The 16,566-nt window shown below is 42.3% G+C and overlaps 1 protein-coding gene across 26 annotated transcripts in view; it reads left to right on the top strand.

Annotated features, from left to right (window-relative positions):
• Positions 1–15,484, top strand: part of MBNL1 (muscleblind like splicing regulator 1) — a 111,588-nt gene extending 96,104 nt beyond the window's left edge. For 8 of the 26 annotated variants that reach the window (XM_037406507.1, XM_037406527.1, XM_037406510.1 and 5 more), the window contains 5 exons: positions 389–542; positions 6,184–6,219; positions 6,920–7,014; positions 10,414–10,488; positions 12,076–15,484. In XM_037406507.1, the coding sequence (XP_037262404.1) occupies positions 389–542; positions 6,184–6,219; positions 6,920–7,014; positions 10,414–10,470 (342 nt within the window). In that variant the 3' untranslated portion in view covers positions 10,471–10,488; positions 12,076–15,484. The remainder of the gene's footprint in view (positions 1–388; positions 543–6,183; positions 6,220–6,919; positions 7,015–10,413; positions 10,489–12,075) is intronic. The other 18 variants (XM_037406522.1, XM_037406519.1, XM_037406528.1 and 15 more) reach the window with 5 other exon arrangements.
• The last annotated feature ends 1,082 nt before the right edge of the window (positions 15,485–16,566 follow it).

Genomic DNA, 16,566 nt, shown 5'->3' with positions numbered 1-16,566 from the left:
GCAGTGCTGCTTCCCTCTACCCCAATAGCCTCGCTCCTGACCGAAACCCTGAAGCTTTACAGTAATATTTACACCAGTTCCTATAACGTACAGCTCCAACACGTTACCTGTGCCGCTGTAATGGTAGGCTAAAGTAGTGCTCCCTTGTAAAGCTTTTACCTCGCCTTTTATTTGGTAGTTAAGTCTGCCACGCTGCTTGCTTGCTCATGGATAAACATGGTGCTGCCTGGTTTTTTTGCCTTCTACTGATTTTTCTTTTTCCCTTTCTCTCTTTCCTTTTCTTCTCCCTCCCTCCCCTCCTCCACCCCCCCACCCCACCCCCACCTGCCCTCTTGTGTTTTTTTCTTTTTTTTACTGGACTTTATTTTTATACTCATCCACCATTCAGGGAATTCCTCAAGCTGTACTTCCCCCATTACCAAAGAGGCCTGCGCTTGAAAAAACCAATGGTGCCACCGCAGTCTTTAACACTGGTATTTTCCAGTACCAGCAAGCTCTTGCCAACATGCAGTTACAGCAGCATACAGCCTTTCTCCCACCAGGTAAGTGCTTCTTGTTTGCCTTTTTCTGGGAAGGGAGAAGGGGGAAATCTGGAAAAAAATACACTGGGAAGTAACTGTTCCTGGCGGCACGTGTGTAGAGTTTTTTGCGTGGTGGCTGCCGGGTGCAGGCAGCCTCTCTCCAGCCCGCTGTGCTGCAGTGCCCGGTGAGCTGTGGCTTCTCTCTGCTTCTCTAGGAAGCTGGGTGGGTGTCTTCCAGTCTAATATAAAAATCAGCATCATGCTTTGTCATCCCAAATCAGAATTTGCAATCTTCTCTCTCGTTCCTCTGTTCCTCAATTAACTTCTCTTCGTTACACGTCTCTTAAGCTGTTGTATTTGTTTCTCTTTGCTGTAAGACCCCTTTGCCTTCATGTGCTTAGCAACAGTTGTTCTGAGTCACACAGCGAAGGTTTTGATTTAAATGATGGTGCAGTGATTATAAAAGGCACAGACAGGCAGCCTCGCAGGTAGGCTAATCTTGAACCTGCACAAGAAATCAAGGTTCAGGTCTCTACCACTAAAGCCTCAGGGCTGATTTTGGACTAAGCAGGGCCCAGGCGCACTTGTTCAAGAGTGATCAAATCTACACTTGTTCCAGTGTAATTGCTGAAGAATTGATGCCTGTGCTATTCACGTAAGCAGAAATCCCTTCAGAGGACAAGTGATATGACTTAAAGTTGTAATGTATGCTTTGGTTCTGCAAACAGCACTTCACAAAAAAATATGCATCTAGTACGTCTTTTGAATTTATGCCTGTATTAACACAGCTGAGTTAATTTCTTGCATGTGAACCCACATAAAATCAGCACTATCATTCTAGGAAGGACACAGAGGATGTCTGATAGATCTCTACTCAAAAAATCGGAAGAAGTCAGTGCAGACAGCCCTTCATAATGCAGACTAGTTGAGGGGACAGGAGAAAATACAGCTATTTAATCTTTAGCCCCCCCAAAATTAAGGATCTTATCTTAAACATTTCTGGCAAGTATATTCCCAGGAATTCAGTATAATGCCTTTTACCATTATTTCTTGATCTGGCATGCAACCAACATGTATAATTTAAATGGCACAAAAATCACTTGCTTGATTGTAGTACATTTTAATAACTTGTTTAGGTTCCAAAAATGCATTGCAACCACTGAGATATATTAATAAAAGCTTGTTGCAAAGCTTGTAGGAGTCAATAGAAAAACTGATTGAGTAAGTTTTAGATCAGATCTCTATCCCACATACTAAAATTGATATAAAAATGCTTATGCAGTCACAGTCCTTCCTGTAGATATTAAACAATTCTACAGATTTGTTCTGGCAGAGTGTAACTGATGTGGCTAGTAACTCATGCAATTTTCCAGCTTCCATTAAATCAGCGAGGGGCTGGATGATTTCTGGAAGTTCTCAAGCTGCTTTGAATCACACCCTTTGAAGCAGGGGTTATGGTTCGTGTGCATCGGACCTTGTTTACACTACATCGTTGACTGGGATCTTTCATGTTGGCACTTACACAGAGCCTGCCTCAGCACTTCCTCTAGCAAATCCGCGCTGAAACCTACAGGAGTTGGCGTGGTGGTTCTTGATGCTTCATTTGACCTTTTTTGACCACTGAAGTTTAGTATATGTTGAACAGGAAAAGTAAAGGATTTTTGTAGCGTGAGCTACTACAACTTCTCCTTTTATATTTTTCAAATAGCAGCAGTTGGAGCTTTCCACTAATCCAGTAATCAAACTTTACTGAAAGTTTGGAGATTTGATTTTCCACCTTGCCCTTTTTAGTTTACCCCATGTAAAAATAAACTAGCATCAGTCCTGTTTGTGCGTAGTCATCTGGAAATAGAGTCTCTCCATCAGTCCGTAAGAACTGACGGGAGAGCACAGAGCATGGGTACCCTCAGCTCCACTGCCATGGAGCAGAGACAGGTTAATTCAGTGGGGTCTGAGTTAAAATGATGTTTTTCAGGTTCAGACACCCAAAGCGTAATTACTCATACGTGTTTTTAGTTGCTTCAGCTGCAACCTATGGAAATGCAGGAGGTCTGGAGGGCAGTGGCAGAACCTACACCGTGTGGATGTGTGCCCCTGTGGAGGACTTGGCAGGACCCTCCTCTCCACAGGACATTTCACTCTTGATGTTTCACCTTTGAGAGTTTTCTGTTCATGTTCCAGACAAACCCAGATACCTTTTCTAAACTGTAAGGTGTAATTCTGCCTGCCTGTATATAAGGGCATGTGAAAGCAAATGAAGGGATCATGCCTGCCAGAGGATGGACACTGCCATTCCAGCACACTTTAAAGGATTAAATGCTCTTGGATAATCATCTCACTGCGCTCAAATAAAGTTCCCTCTTTGCACGGCTCCCCTCTGGAGGTCTCCCGGAAACCTTGGCTGCTGGAAGCTGTCCCCAGACTGAGAGGGAAAGCTAAAAAGCATTGCAAGAAAGAACTGGAACACTTGTGGTGTTGGCTAGTTGAAATAAGCAGAGTTAGTCTGCCAAACGAGGAGGCTCTGCACGACCTAATAGATGTTCACAGCTTGTTTTGGTACATTGGTCCTGGCTGCTGACTCTTGATGCCTTGGCAGACACGCAGGCAAATGTTTCGCTGTGGGGCTGTGAACCTGCAGAGCAGCGGTTACTTGGCATTCCTATTTCTGCACGTGCTCTTTGTCCTGCAGTAACTGTGAGCTGATTGGGGATAAGTTTGTACGTGCAGAGGGAGAGCTCCTATGTGCAGCGAGATGGAATTCCTACCCTGGTGCTTGTTACCATCCTGTGCCTCAGCTCACTGTTTCCTCAGTTGTGCATATACAGCTGTTCCTGGCCTGTGCTTGTCAACCAAGTGGTCAGGCAGTCTTGGGGAAGCTTAAACCTCCAGAAGAAAGGGCTCAGGTTTGCAGGATGCTCGAGGAGCTGTTGTCCTGACACACATGCAAGAGACGGAATCTCAGCAGCACAGCTGAACCACGCAGCCAGACGTGGCAAGGATTCAGCCACCTCTGCCATTAAGTTAACACACTGCGTATTTGTTTAGTTACTGCAGCTTCAGCACCGGAGAGCCTACTTCCTCAGGGCTGGGATTCAGTCAGGGCACAGGTGCTTTCCTAAAGCAGTGTCTGTGTAAGCGCCTTCCTTCATGGGGCTTCTGGGTCTGTGTAAAAACACTGCTGCCCTCCAAAATATTAGGGAGGGATGGGTCAGACACAGCTCTTCACCTCGACAGGAGTGCTTGTGCTGTCCATGGCAGTATTTTTAATTTGGATTTAGTAGATTGGACAGAATAAATAGACTGAGGGGAATAATGAAAGGGAGAAAAGAGAAGAAAATGCCTAAAACGCCAGTAGTCCTCAAATATTTATAAAAATAGCTTTATTCCACTGCAGAAATGATCTGGTTGTGAAGTTATGATCAGTTAACTGGACACATCCTTGAATTAAAATTCTGCCCTGTGCTGAAAAGCTAGGGAACATTTGAAACTGCACATTTATTATTCATGCATTCTCATTAGTCAGTCAAGGCTTCTGAAGTCAAGATGAATATTAAGGTCATAATAAAAATTATTTTTATTACTGGTAAGAGGGTCATACAGCATTTTGTCTTCATATTTGCAAGTTATTGCACTCTAGCTAGTGTTTTCATTTCTGCCTTATGTTCATTTGCTTCAGTTCCCTTCCAAAACTGTGTGCACTGGTTATAACGTTAACAATGATAACTCAAACTAAAATTTGGGGCTGAAAAGCTTTACAGTGATATTTCAGAGTTCATATAAGTATCTAACTCATCTTTAGCATGTAGATGTAATTATGAATGGAATGACACAATATTCCAGATCTAATCAAATATGTACAGCCCTACAAATAGAGCACTTCTGCACAGAGACAGAACTCAAAGGTTCTTCCCTGTAACCTCTTTTAACGCTATAGAGATGTCATAGAGAGACTGAGAAAGCAGTTTTACTTACTGTTTGTACTTCATAGCCAAATTTTGCTCCATTTTTTAACCGTGCAAGTGATCCCATTGACTTCAGCCGTGATTTGTGCATGGGCAAGTCAGCAAAGCTACCGTTCTTTTAACCTTTCTTTGTGAATATTTTCAGTCTCTTCCATGACACAGAAATAGAAGAGTAATTAGGAAACATGATTACGCCCTTTTCTTTGTAGCCTCACAGATACAGTGATGACAGAGAATAACCTTGTCCCCAGCAATAATTATACTGACTCTCCCTGCTTAGTTAAATGCTCTTGAGATTGTGCAAGCCACTACAATACTTGGCACCAGCTAAAACAATTTCCTGTCCCCCCGTTACAGTCACGTAATGTCGAGGAAGCAGCATTGCTGTGGCTCCCACCGGCAGTCTTCTAGAATGTTTCCATTTCCATTGCAATCTCTGTTCCCAGATTGCAGAGTTTTTTTCAGTTTCTGCTGTGTCAAGCATAATTAGTGGTGTTAATAAACATTAAATAAAAAAAGTAAAATGTTTATTGAAAAAAGGATATTCTGAAATATCAGTATATATTTATCATACTGGAAGCAAAAATAGAATATTCTGAGTTCAGTCTGGTGGAAGGCATTTTGCTATGTAAATTAAACAGAATTACCAACTTAGTGATATTTAAAAAATGATACCATAATGATAGCGTAATGTTCCTAAAAACACCATACTGCTGTTGGCTCTCTAGTTGCAGGGCAGAATTCACCAGATGCCGTCACTTTAATTCTTTTTGTGCAGCCTGAAGAGAGTTGCAGGTTGTGAGCCCAGACACCAGCAGCTTAAAATACATCCCATAATGTAGAAAAAAGCGCTGAACAAGTATTCTGAGGTGCTGCTGTGAGCTGCATAGGAGACTTCAGCTATCCAGTCACTCCTTTGACCTGTGTATTAAGCAGACAGACCGGGGGCAGTCAGGATTGCTGCCACTTCACCGGCAGCTCACAGTGGGCCGTGCAGATACAGCAGAAGCACTGCATGCTGCCTTCACCTGGGGTTTGCCTATACATTACCCAAATACTGGAGCAGTCAGGTTGTGGCTAATGAAACGGTGCAGATAAGTCAGTGCTCTGCGAGGAGCTGCGGCTGCAGCCCTGCCGAGGAGGGCCCCGACTGGCGAGGACGCTCCAGCAGGAGCAGAGCCCCGCTCGCCAACTGGCTGCCTGCCCTGGCCAGAGCGAGCTGCCCACTGCGCTTGCTGGGCACCTGCAGCGTGGGGGCTGCGACCGGCCCGTGTCCTGCTCTGCAGGCAGGGGTGGGCCTTGTGTGCCTGGAGGCAAGGGCAAGTTTAAAGCATTTCTTTCGGTCTGAGGAAGCCAGGGTACAGACCATTACAGAGCTAATGTCAAACGGCAGAAAAGAGCTTTAAAACAAAAGCTGAAGACACTTTTCCTAGCCACGCTGATAATCCACAGTGCCACAAAGGCAAACGTGATATACCAGCACACAGTTCGACTAGCTCTTTCCCTTCACTGGAGACTAGTTCTAATGGATCACTGTGCTGTTGTATGGTTTGATTGTGCTGACAGTTACATGCCTCTGTTCCCATAATAACAATTTTTCTTCTTTGTTCAAATGAAATTTCTAATTACACGTGTGATGGGTTGTTTTAATTCTTTTCCCTTTCCAAATCCACCTTCCTGTTGCAATGCATGATGGGCAGGCTCAATATTGTGCATGACACCCGCTACAAGTGTTGGTAGGTGCCAGCTTTGTTTCTTGATTATCTTAAACCTGTGGTGCAGCTCACGGACCCTCAAAATCCACTGCTAGATTTTAACTTATAGCTCCTGTGCCAATCCATCTCCCTTAGCCTTCTCCACTAACACCTGTCAATTAAATGCAATTGTTTTATTTAATTGACATGGACACACAGACGTTGTTAATTTTGTACAGCAGTTTTTTGAATTGCACATTGTTCCTTGGTGGATTTTGATTGGACTATGAGTTCCAGTGTTTAGAAACTATCTTGTGTTAAATAAAGACTGTATCTTGCTATAGCCACATAGACATATACTGTCCTTCAACAAGGTTAATTTATGTTTGCAGTAAATATTTGGGTTGAATTTTTAAAAGACAAAAAATTTGTAAATGTAAGGGCATCTAAGAATTCTTCTGTTGATTTTTGTATTGAAATGGTTAAGCTTGTTTTTTGTCGATTTTCTTGATTTGATGGTAACAAGCATTTTCCCCTTTTTTTCTCTTTCATTTCCCTCCTCTCTTTCTCCCTGGAATGTCATCCTGCTTTGCACTGTGATTGCATGTCATGCGCTGGCAATGATGTCTCGGGCTTTTTGCTGTGATAAATACCATGCTCAATTATCCTGCCACATGTCGCTCTGGTTCCCATACTGCTACACTCTTCTGTATGTTTGCTTATATGATTTTCCTTCCGAAAGTTCCCATGGTGCACGGTGCTACGCCAGCCACTGTGTCTGCAGCAACAACATCTGCCACAAGTGTTCCCTTCGCTGCAACAGCCACAGCCAACCAGGTTTGCTAATTTACAGCTTTGTTCCTTACAGACAACTTGAAATTGGTGCTTTTAATGAGCATGGGGGTTTTGATTTTACCTCTTGTTGGCCTACACATTCTCTCTTAAGATCTGCAGCACGGCTTAGTAAGCCTTTATCCATGCTCAAAAGGTGCTGCAGTTCCATTTCTGACGCTAAAAAGAATTGATAGTAGAGTTTCTGACTCAGTCTTAACATTTATGGGCCATGCTGCTTATTTCTGCTCTCAGAGATGTAAAGAGAAAGGGATAATACACGGAACCCATTATTTATTTCTATTTCTGTGAAGCCAAGAGTTCCTTTTAGTGCAGAACTCCAGTGAAAGCCAGTAAAACCTTTGTGCAGAGGGGTTGCAGGAGCACTTTTTTAACAGTCTGAATTTAGCAGTCTGAACATGTTCCGACTCTCCTCTTCCAAGAGCAAAATGAAAACGCTTGAGCATGGGCCACACAGAAACTTCTTTTAAACCTTTGTTTCAGCTTGTGATTCTGCTTAGAAATGGCCAATTACTTGTTGCAGTAGACAGACTTCAGTTAAGAAAATGTCCATTAGAGTCTGGTTTTATTTCTAAATAGCTGCCTCAGTTGTTTCCATATTTGAATGTAGTTTAGGAATAAAAGAATAAATAAGTGATAAAAAGCCCTCCCAGAAAAGCCAGAACTGATGTTCTAAAGATGAGTACCAGGGGCCAGAGGATCTGCAGTCCCCATGCATACCAGCTGGAGCTGCACCTGAGAACAGAATGTGGCCTGTTATTTTTGTCTAGCTGGGTTGTCAAAAGTGCAGATTTCTGTAGTAGTACATCTGGCTGAAAGTGCAACAATAAAGTATTTTTAAGGACCCTCTTGTTACTCTTACAAAAAGGAATTATTCTTGGAGATCTACTGGGAAGTCAGAATGGCCTAGGTCATGAAACCATCGATTCTGGTCTAATAATGCAGGTATTACTTTCGACTCGGTGGGAATCACACATGTGCCTTTCAGAAAAGGGAACTAAACATCTTCTGCAGCATTTTGCAGGTGTGGTTCTGTATGTGTAATTAATTCTGGAGATAAATGTCAGTTTTTTAAGGCAGGCTCACCTGACATACTCAGTTCCCTAAGTCATTAGAGCTCTCCTTAAACAGTTTCAGAATCCCCTCATAAAGCTGTTGGGTTTGCAGTTGGACCTTAAGCAGCAATACCCATGCCGTGACCTGCTGCACGTGCCCCTCTGTGCGCGGGGTGGACAGGGCCAGCTCGTGCGGAGCCAGGAGCCCGGGGCTCGCTGCAGCACCCTGGGCTGTGCTGCAAGGTTAAGTCCAGAGGCTGTGACTTCCAGCCTTTCTACCTTTGCCCATCAAGCAGTACCATTTTGTACTACGCCCAGCTGGAGGTTGATCTCTCAAAAATACGACTCCCAAAAATTGCAGTGATACATAGGCATGCACATCCCGAGTCTCAAAAGGGACCTGGATATTTTACAATTCCAAATAATACTCAGGTTTGTCTGCTTAGCAGGGAGCACTTTCTGCTCCTGAGAAATGCTTGCCGAATGACCATGCATGCCACTTACGGATTTAAACTAGCGTTAAGAATTACTTTGTGTTTTGGAAAGCTAGTTTATATGTAGGACTGCCTCTGCATACACCTGTCACCTAAGCAAGCAACGACCTGTATGCCCAGAGTGTCTTAATATTGTAGTTTATTGCACCATACAATTAATTTGAGTGTGTCTCTACGTCCTCTGTAAGTCCAGAGAGTTGTGAGAACAAGCCAAGCCACAGAAAAGCATCACTGTTTTTTAAAATCATCTGTCTAAATAACCGTGCACTTTCCCAGACAGACTACAGGGAAACTTTCTGTTGTAGAATCTGATCATTTCATGCATATCCTCCCTGGAGCCTCATAACACACTTAGTGTCAGTACTGCAGCCAAACCTCAATATATACATATATAACAAATATATGTATATACTATGTGAGCAATGCTGAAGTTATTTAATGCCACACGATGCAATGTGCATGCATGCCAAAAGTCTTAAGGTCTGGCCCTCCATCTTCATTGACTGGTGTTGAAGGTCCTTGGTACGTTCCGACAGCACTACCCCTGATGCTTCTACACAGCTGGGTGCAACAGCCTGTCCTGCAGCAGTAAAAAAAAATGGTATGAGAAGCTTCATTATGCTCAAAGCACATTTCTGTACAACTGGGCAATGTTGTAGAGTTCTGTGGAGTTGCTAGGGGAGGAGAGGGCACAAGGGGTGGAAAAAACAACACCAGGTCCTGTAAACAGTTTAGTTAAGAAACCTCTCGTTCCCTCTCTTGTGTGGATTAACAGGTCAGCCTTAGTATCCGTCAGAAAAAAAGAGTCTTTCCGAGTGCAACAGCCATTTGTGGTCGTAGAGATCCATTTTGTGTCATATGCCCCAGCATGTTTCCCTGTGCATCTATTTGCTCTATATATAGATGCATTATAGATGCATCTATAGCAGGTGCATCTATTTGCTCCCTCCAGCCGGGCTTCGGGTCCCACCTGTAACGCAGGGTTCCTCTAGGTTCCTCCAACGCCTGCACGCCTTGGTGCTGTCCCTTCTCAAGGGCCTGACCTGCAGGGTCTGTTGGGGCTTGCCCCCGTGAACTCCCACCTGCGCACCGCACACAGAGGGCTGCACGGCTGGGACCCAAGGGTGGGTTGTAGAATATAACTTTGTTGTTGGTACTGTTGGTAATCTGCTCTGATTTTAATACTGTTTTTTTTTAAAAAATGGGAAATGGAGTTGAGGGGGCACTTCAAGAGAGCCATGTACTGAATTCTGTTTACACAGACAAATATTTTGAGAATTGTTTCACTGCTTTGGGGAGCCTTAGCTTTTCATCTGATCCACCATGATGCCCTCAATGGCCGTGCAAAGAGCAGGCAGCTCTTCTCTACAGTGGATTTTCACCAGCCGTGAAAATCAAGCTCAGGGCATCTTGGATTTGGCATTCAAAAACCAAGACAGTGAAAACAGTGAACACAAAATCAGACTGAAACAAGGCCACTGTAGGATTTTATCATTTTACATGATACACTGAAAGCACAGAATTTTGTGTAGGCCAACAAAAAGGGCTATTTTCAATTACTGCACTGCATGACTTCTGTAGATTTTAACGTCTCTTGTTTCCTAAACAACCAATAATACTTATTTATGTTTGTCAAGTAGTACTTAACACAATGTTTTCCAGTTTTAAGATGCTATTGTAGCACTTCAGTTGACTTTAACTTACAGTTACGATATAAAATCCACCAACTCACAGCTGATCCTCACTTTTCCAAACTTATGTTCTATAGCAAAATGCTCTGTCTCTGGGTTGGCTCATTGCACTTGTTATTCATTGTTTAAATTTTTTACCTATAGATACCCATAATATCTGCCGAACATCTGACTAGCCACAAGTATGTTACACAGATGTAGACATTTTGTCATCAAACAGTAAGTTCCCAGTGTGTTGTTGCTTGCATTTTTCTCACCTTCATGCATGCATAATCTGTGTATTTCTCAGGGACAGAATGTTTTTGTTTCCTTTCTAAGAAAACTAGTAAGATACAGGGAGGAGGCTGTGAACTCCACTGGTGCTCCATTCTTCTCTCAGTGGAGATCCCATGGTTAGCAGTGACCACGTTAGCCAGTGTGTTGGACCAGGTGTTTGTACATATCCATATAGCTAAATCAGAGGGTCAAAAACTAGCATTTTGCGTTTTGTTGGTAAAGGAGGATGGCTCCAGCACTGATGGGAGCCAAGGGCCAGGTCTAGCAGTGAGGTGGTTATGTTCAGCTGTCTTTAGAAAAGATAAATTTTAAATCTCCAGATTTGGAAGGGCAGCGTCTCTGAAAATACAGGCTTAGTCGTCTGCCTAGCTGAAGCCTGATTTCTCCTGAACACAGGATGTCAGACTGCCACATGTTACACACGGTATTTTCCTGGCATGAGTGGTGTGGCAAGGGGAGGCCCCAGAGTGCAGGCGCAGTTCATACCTGCGTTGCGTTGCATTGCGTTGGCGTGAACGGCCGCTGGAGACGGCATATTTCAGCTCTGTATACTGTAACCTTTATCCTGCATAGCCTGAAATCTGGGTTTGTGTGCCTAAGCTTCAGAATTTTTTTTCCCCCCTCTGTATCTTCCTGTGAGTAAACTGTAGTTTCCAGTCTATCACTAAATTGCCTGTTACCATTAAGCCCACCCGCAGCACTGATACCACCTCCCCCAGGACAGCTTGTGATTTGTATTACCTTTCTCTCTCCTGCGCTCCATTTCTGCTCTGTGTTTTTTATTGAATGGCTCAGCCATAATGGAATTACTACTTTGAGTGAGGATTAACTGATTTGCCACAGTGGGCTTGTAATAATAGTTATTCCTTTCAGCTGAGCGTAAACAGTGTTGAACTGCTTGACTGACTCAGGTGGGACGCCTCTTATCTGCTGGCTGCACTTGCTGCCAGGCTTCCCTCTGCAGTTGGCTGGGACCAGGATGGCCCTGGCTTGGAGATGGGCCCAGGTGGAGGAGGAATTGCTCTCTAGAGCAAATCTCCTGTGACAGGCAAAAGACACCAGAGAAATAGCTACGCTAGCTGGGCAGTTAGGAAGAATTGCCTTGGGAACATAGGCCCAGATTTCCAAGGATGTTTGGGTGCCTCTCGGGTATCAGCTAGGCTCCCAGGTTCTATGGGGCAGTGGCAGCAGGGCCTGGAAAGAGAGGGGGGCACGGAGCTGCTGGGCAGCACTCACATGGCACTTTGTGGGTCTGGGAAGCTGTCCCCCAGATGCTGTGACCCCATGGCTGGGGGCTCGACAGCGGCAGGAGGCTGGTGGCTGCGTTGTGCGCTTCTACCTCTGCAGGATTTGCACGTGAAGCGAGCCACTGCTGCAGGAAGGCTGCTGGAGGGAGCGAGCTCCCAGGGCTTTGGGTGCAGGCTTCCTGCTGCTCCACGGCACGGCACGTTTCCCTGCTGCAGATGTAAAGCTTGCGCCGACAAACGGTTACGACCATGTTAAAAATGCTTTCTGTTCTTTGCTTTCTAGATCATAACTAAAGAGAAAAGGACAGTGTGTTTGGGTTGAGAAGAGGACAAGCTCATTAGCCATAATGTATATAATATATACCGTCAAGCAGCACCTGGAAACTCCCTCAGCAGTAAGACATCCCACACCTTGCATGTTAATGAGATGAAATGAGAACTCAGAAATCCACTGCACACTGTTGCCTATATACTTTGTACATTTAATTGATATTTGTGCTGAGGTGATCTTATTGTCTAAAAACTACAACATTGTCTATCTTTTCTAGTACAGAAGTATGCATATGGTTTAAATATGCATATGTAGTCTATTTCCTACATAATCATGTATGTCACCTTGAAAAGACAGACGATGATGTAACCATAAATCTATTATGTATTGGTACGTCTGTAGACCAAGATATAATTTTTTAAAGTAAGTTTATTTCTTTCAAGGTTTACAAATAAAAAAGGTGCACCTTGTATTTAAAATTGCCATTATAGATGAGAGCGTGCATGCACAGTAATTTTTGTTTAAGAGTAATATTTTTAATGTAATAGATTGTAAGAAGTGGTAAGAGAGGTATCTGACAGAGATGAATGTGCCAAGCAAAACCACAACTGTGTATATTTTAAAGCACATCAATGGCTTTAAGTACCATGTTGTTAAGGATTCTCATGAAGTGCCATAGACTGTACATCCAATTAGAGTATTATTTCTGCAGTGTTATTTTCAGAACCACGTTTTCACTCGCTTTGTTAGTACTAACCAGTCAAAGGGCACCATTCTGTTTCAAACCAAAGCTGTCTCAGAAATGGCCAACTATTCCTTACAGTAACAGTAGACAGCACAAGAAAGATACTCTAGCCGTACAAATTAACCCATACTGGACATATATATAAACTATTTTAAGGCATTGTAGTGTAATATTTATGCATATTTTACTGTATAACATGATATATGAAAGGGAAAAGCCATTTCTGAGACACAAAAACAAATGTTTGAGGAACTTCTTTTGCTTCTATTTATAGCCTCTGTCAAAAGTCAAAAGGACTATAAATGTTTTGCAGAGATGGGTTTCACTTTTACTTCATCACAGTCACGCTTTACATGGTGACTCTAAAGAAAGACGAAAGAAGCACTGACATCAGATGCATGACAAACCAAAATACGAAAAAATGGAGATGTTAATTAGCGTAGGAATCGGGTGGGTTAAATACTTGGGTGAGTTTTATATGTGATTTTTTTTTGTTCAGATTAACTGCTTATAGCCTTAGAAAGCCTTTACAAAATAAAAACAAAAAAAAAATAGATGTGCATTCAAGTTTTAAGAATGGATTTATCCAAAGGAATTCCTTTTTGTGGTTTGGATGTTGCAGCTGGTAAAGGATATTTTTTGCTATGTTCAGCAAAGTGCTGAAGTGGGGGCCAGGTCACTGGTAGCGTAGCGTGGAGTGGAAGAAGCGCGGGTTCGGTTGTAGAACTCTCCATACTTCCAAGTTTACTGCGAGTTTTTATGCTTGAGAGAGATGCTTTATAGTATAAGAATGATGTGTTGATTTTACTGATTGTACTGTACATCTATTAAAGCCTTAGATTATTACATTACGGGTTAAAACCCATACCAATGTAATTTCAGTCGTGTTAAGAAAGTATAGGTGACTTCACATGTTATTGTAGTTACTTAACATTATAGAGTATTACTTATTTTTTCCTTGTTAAAAGTGTAGTTATTTCTTACATTTATTAGATTGTTTTCATTTTCTATTACCAGTTGAATACCATTTCAGTTTATAGAATTTTGTTTTATTAGAGTTTACTGATGACTTTTTCAAAATACAAAAAAAAAGTAGTTTTCTTCATAACATACTCAGTTTTGAATTTACATGTAGTGTCATATGAGTATTCGTGTTATTGTTAACTAAATGATTTATATTTTACTGATTTAATATTACAATGTAAGAATGTCAGTCATTGTTAGTTCTTGTCTAGTTTTCATTAAAAGAACAAAGATCTTTTATATGGATATCTTATAATTATATAATCATTGCTAAGTAAGAAGTTAAGTTGTTGCTATCGCAACAATCCTGGCAGACAATTGAGTAATATTTTGATGATTTATTTTGTTTGTAATTAGTTATTATGAGAAAAATCTAGTTCCTAGATATTAGAATAAAATTTATTTTCTACTGTATCCATTTCAAATGTTAAAATATTGTTTAAATATTTTTTGAAATCCCTGAATATCAGGCCTTGTTATAAATAAGCTGCATAATCAATAGATCAAGGGACTTTTTGTTGATAATCCAAATACTCAAAGTTTACGTAACAAGAATTATAGTGTGTGTGTGCAAACTCTTGAGGGTTGATTATGCTGCAGTTTAGCATGTGGGAACGTATAGAGAGAAGGTTGACTTTTTGCACTTCTGTATATAGTCAAAAAAAGAGAGAAACCTGTATAATAGTAAGATCTTATTTTGAATAAAAATGTCTATAATTACAAGGAGTTTTGTTAAGGCTAATAAAATGACAGGCTGAACAAAATTGCTTGCAAAAGTGGCACAGAGTTAGCACTCCATACCCCTTCAAAAAAGTTGCTTTGCTTTATGTGGACAGCTTGTAGTTTGCCAGGATTTTTTCAGCTGGAAAGATATGCCATCCTTCCAAGATCTCATGACTGACAAAAGCTCCACTGGTTCAAATCTGCCTGAAAATCATTAATAAAAAAAAGATAAAAAAAAGGTAAAAAAAAAAGTAAAAAAAGCAGGTACTTCAGACCATCAAGGTGAAATCATGGATCAAATATTCCGTACATTATTCAAAAACTACTGCATGTTTAAAGTATCAAAAAATATATTAAAGATATATGCTATTCAAACCAGTTTCTGACAATTTCAGTGGTTTATTGTTCACAAAAAAGATTCTTCAAAACAAATACTGACTTTCACAAAAGAGTTAAATCATGAACAGGCAAACCAAACAGCACACCGTAGCTGTAGTTGTTATGTGATTATTTTTTATTGCTGTAGTGGTCCTGTTCTTTTAGCAGGTGAAAAAAACCCAAACCCTGGGAAATTTTGCCGTTTTAATGGAAAGCGTTCAAGAAACGTTGTTGTTAAATATGCCAAAGCTGGAAAGAAGCGATTAGGCCATTACTGTATCTGATCTCTCCAGTATTCACACTGAATAATTAATGAAGTTGCACTTATTTGCAACCCCGCAACTTTCATCTGCTGAAAGGACAGATGTGCTTGGTTTTACTATTATGTAATCACAGACTTACTTTTTGCTTGTAGTTGCTCCAAATTATGTACTCTGTCCTGGGCTGCAATTTGTTTTTATGCTTATTTTATTATTACTGCTATAGTTGACCTTGCTGTATGGAAAAAATAAAGTGAAATTGCCCTAATAAAAGTTCTCTTTCTTAATTACATTTTCCTATATCAACTTAAAAATCGCACCGCTTTCTTTTGTGTACGCATTTTTAATTTTACTTTTGTTCGATGCGGATATAATTTATCTGTAAAAAAAAGCCTTGTATACCGGTATTGGTGTGTTTTTTTCCTTCAACAGCGCACGCTATGTGAAATACACAGGTTGTGTATTAAGTATGCGAAGTGTATCTGGAATTACTGTCAAATCTGGAGGGAAATCTAAAGCACGGGTTTGTGAGGGAGAGGGGTGCAGCGCGGCGGTGGCTGACGGTAGGGGGAGCCCCGTTTCCATGTGTTACTGCTCCTCCGTTAATCTCCCACCGGTCACTCTGATAATCAAAATTATTGACCAAAAAAACCCGACAGCTTTAATACAGAAAAGGAGAAGCATCGGGACGCTAGTTTGCCACCGGGATTTCAGGTGTCCCTGTGCTCACTGGCACAGCCGGAGAGGCCGTTGAAGGCGGGTTTTATTCATTTCTCAGCTCAGCACGTCTGGGTGCCTCGCTCCTGTTGGCTCCTTGGGTCCATGCTCACAATGAGACCAGCATTTTCATTTATCGTTGCATTTAGCTGCCAAGTGAAAAAATAACGTGTCGAGCAGCGCTGGTGTTCTAAATTGGCAAAAATAGCACAGCTTGATTTTCCTGTCTGTGCAGTGACAAAGGCCGCGGAGGTTCCTGTGGGTGGTAACACACGTTGGCTGGTGCTTGGGGGCCGAAGCCGGGCAGGACAGCTGGGGGCCGCTGCCTGGGCCACCGGCCCCCAGAAGGTTGGTGTGTCACGCCAGGTGGTGTCCATCCTCACACTGTGGGGGCTTGGGCTTGCGGCCACTGGTAAGTGGTACTGGGCAACAGCTCTGCTGGCAGCGGGGCTCTCGCTAGAGCGCTGAGAGAAATAAAGGCACTGGGATGCTGAGGGGAGCCCCGAGAAGGAGCTCTGGCCAAAGTGGCTCAGGAAGCCAGCAGCTGCGGCACCTGGCCGGCCGGGGCTGAGATGGTGGTGGCTGCAGGAGCAACAGCAGCAACTGCTACAGCTGTTAGAACCAAAGTAAAAGAAATTTGTTGGAAAGGATCCCCGT

The sequence above is a fragment of the Falco rusticolus genome, chromosome 13, assembly GCF_015220075.1.
Source record: "Falco rusticolus isolate bFalRus1 chromosome 13, bFalRus1.pri, whole genome shotgun sequence".
Taxonomy (NCBI): domain Eukaryota; kingdom Metazoa; phylum Chordata; class Aves; order Falconiformes; family Falconidae; genus Falco; species Falco rusticolus.
This window is presented reverse-complemented; position numbering and strand designations above follow the sequence as displayed.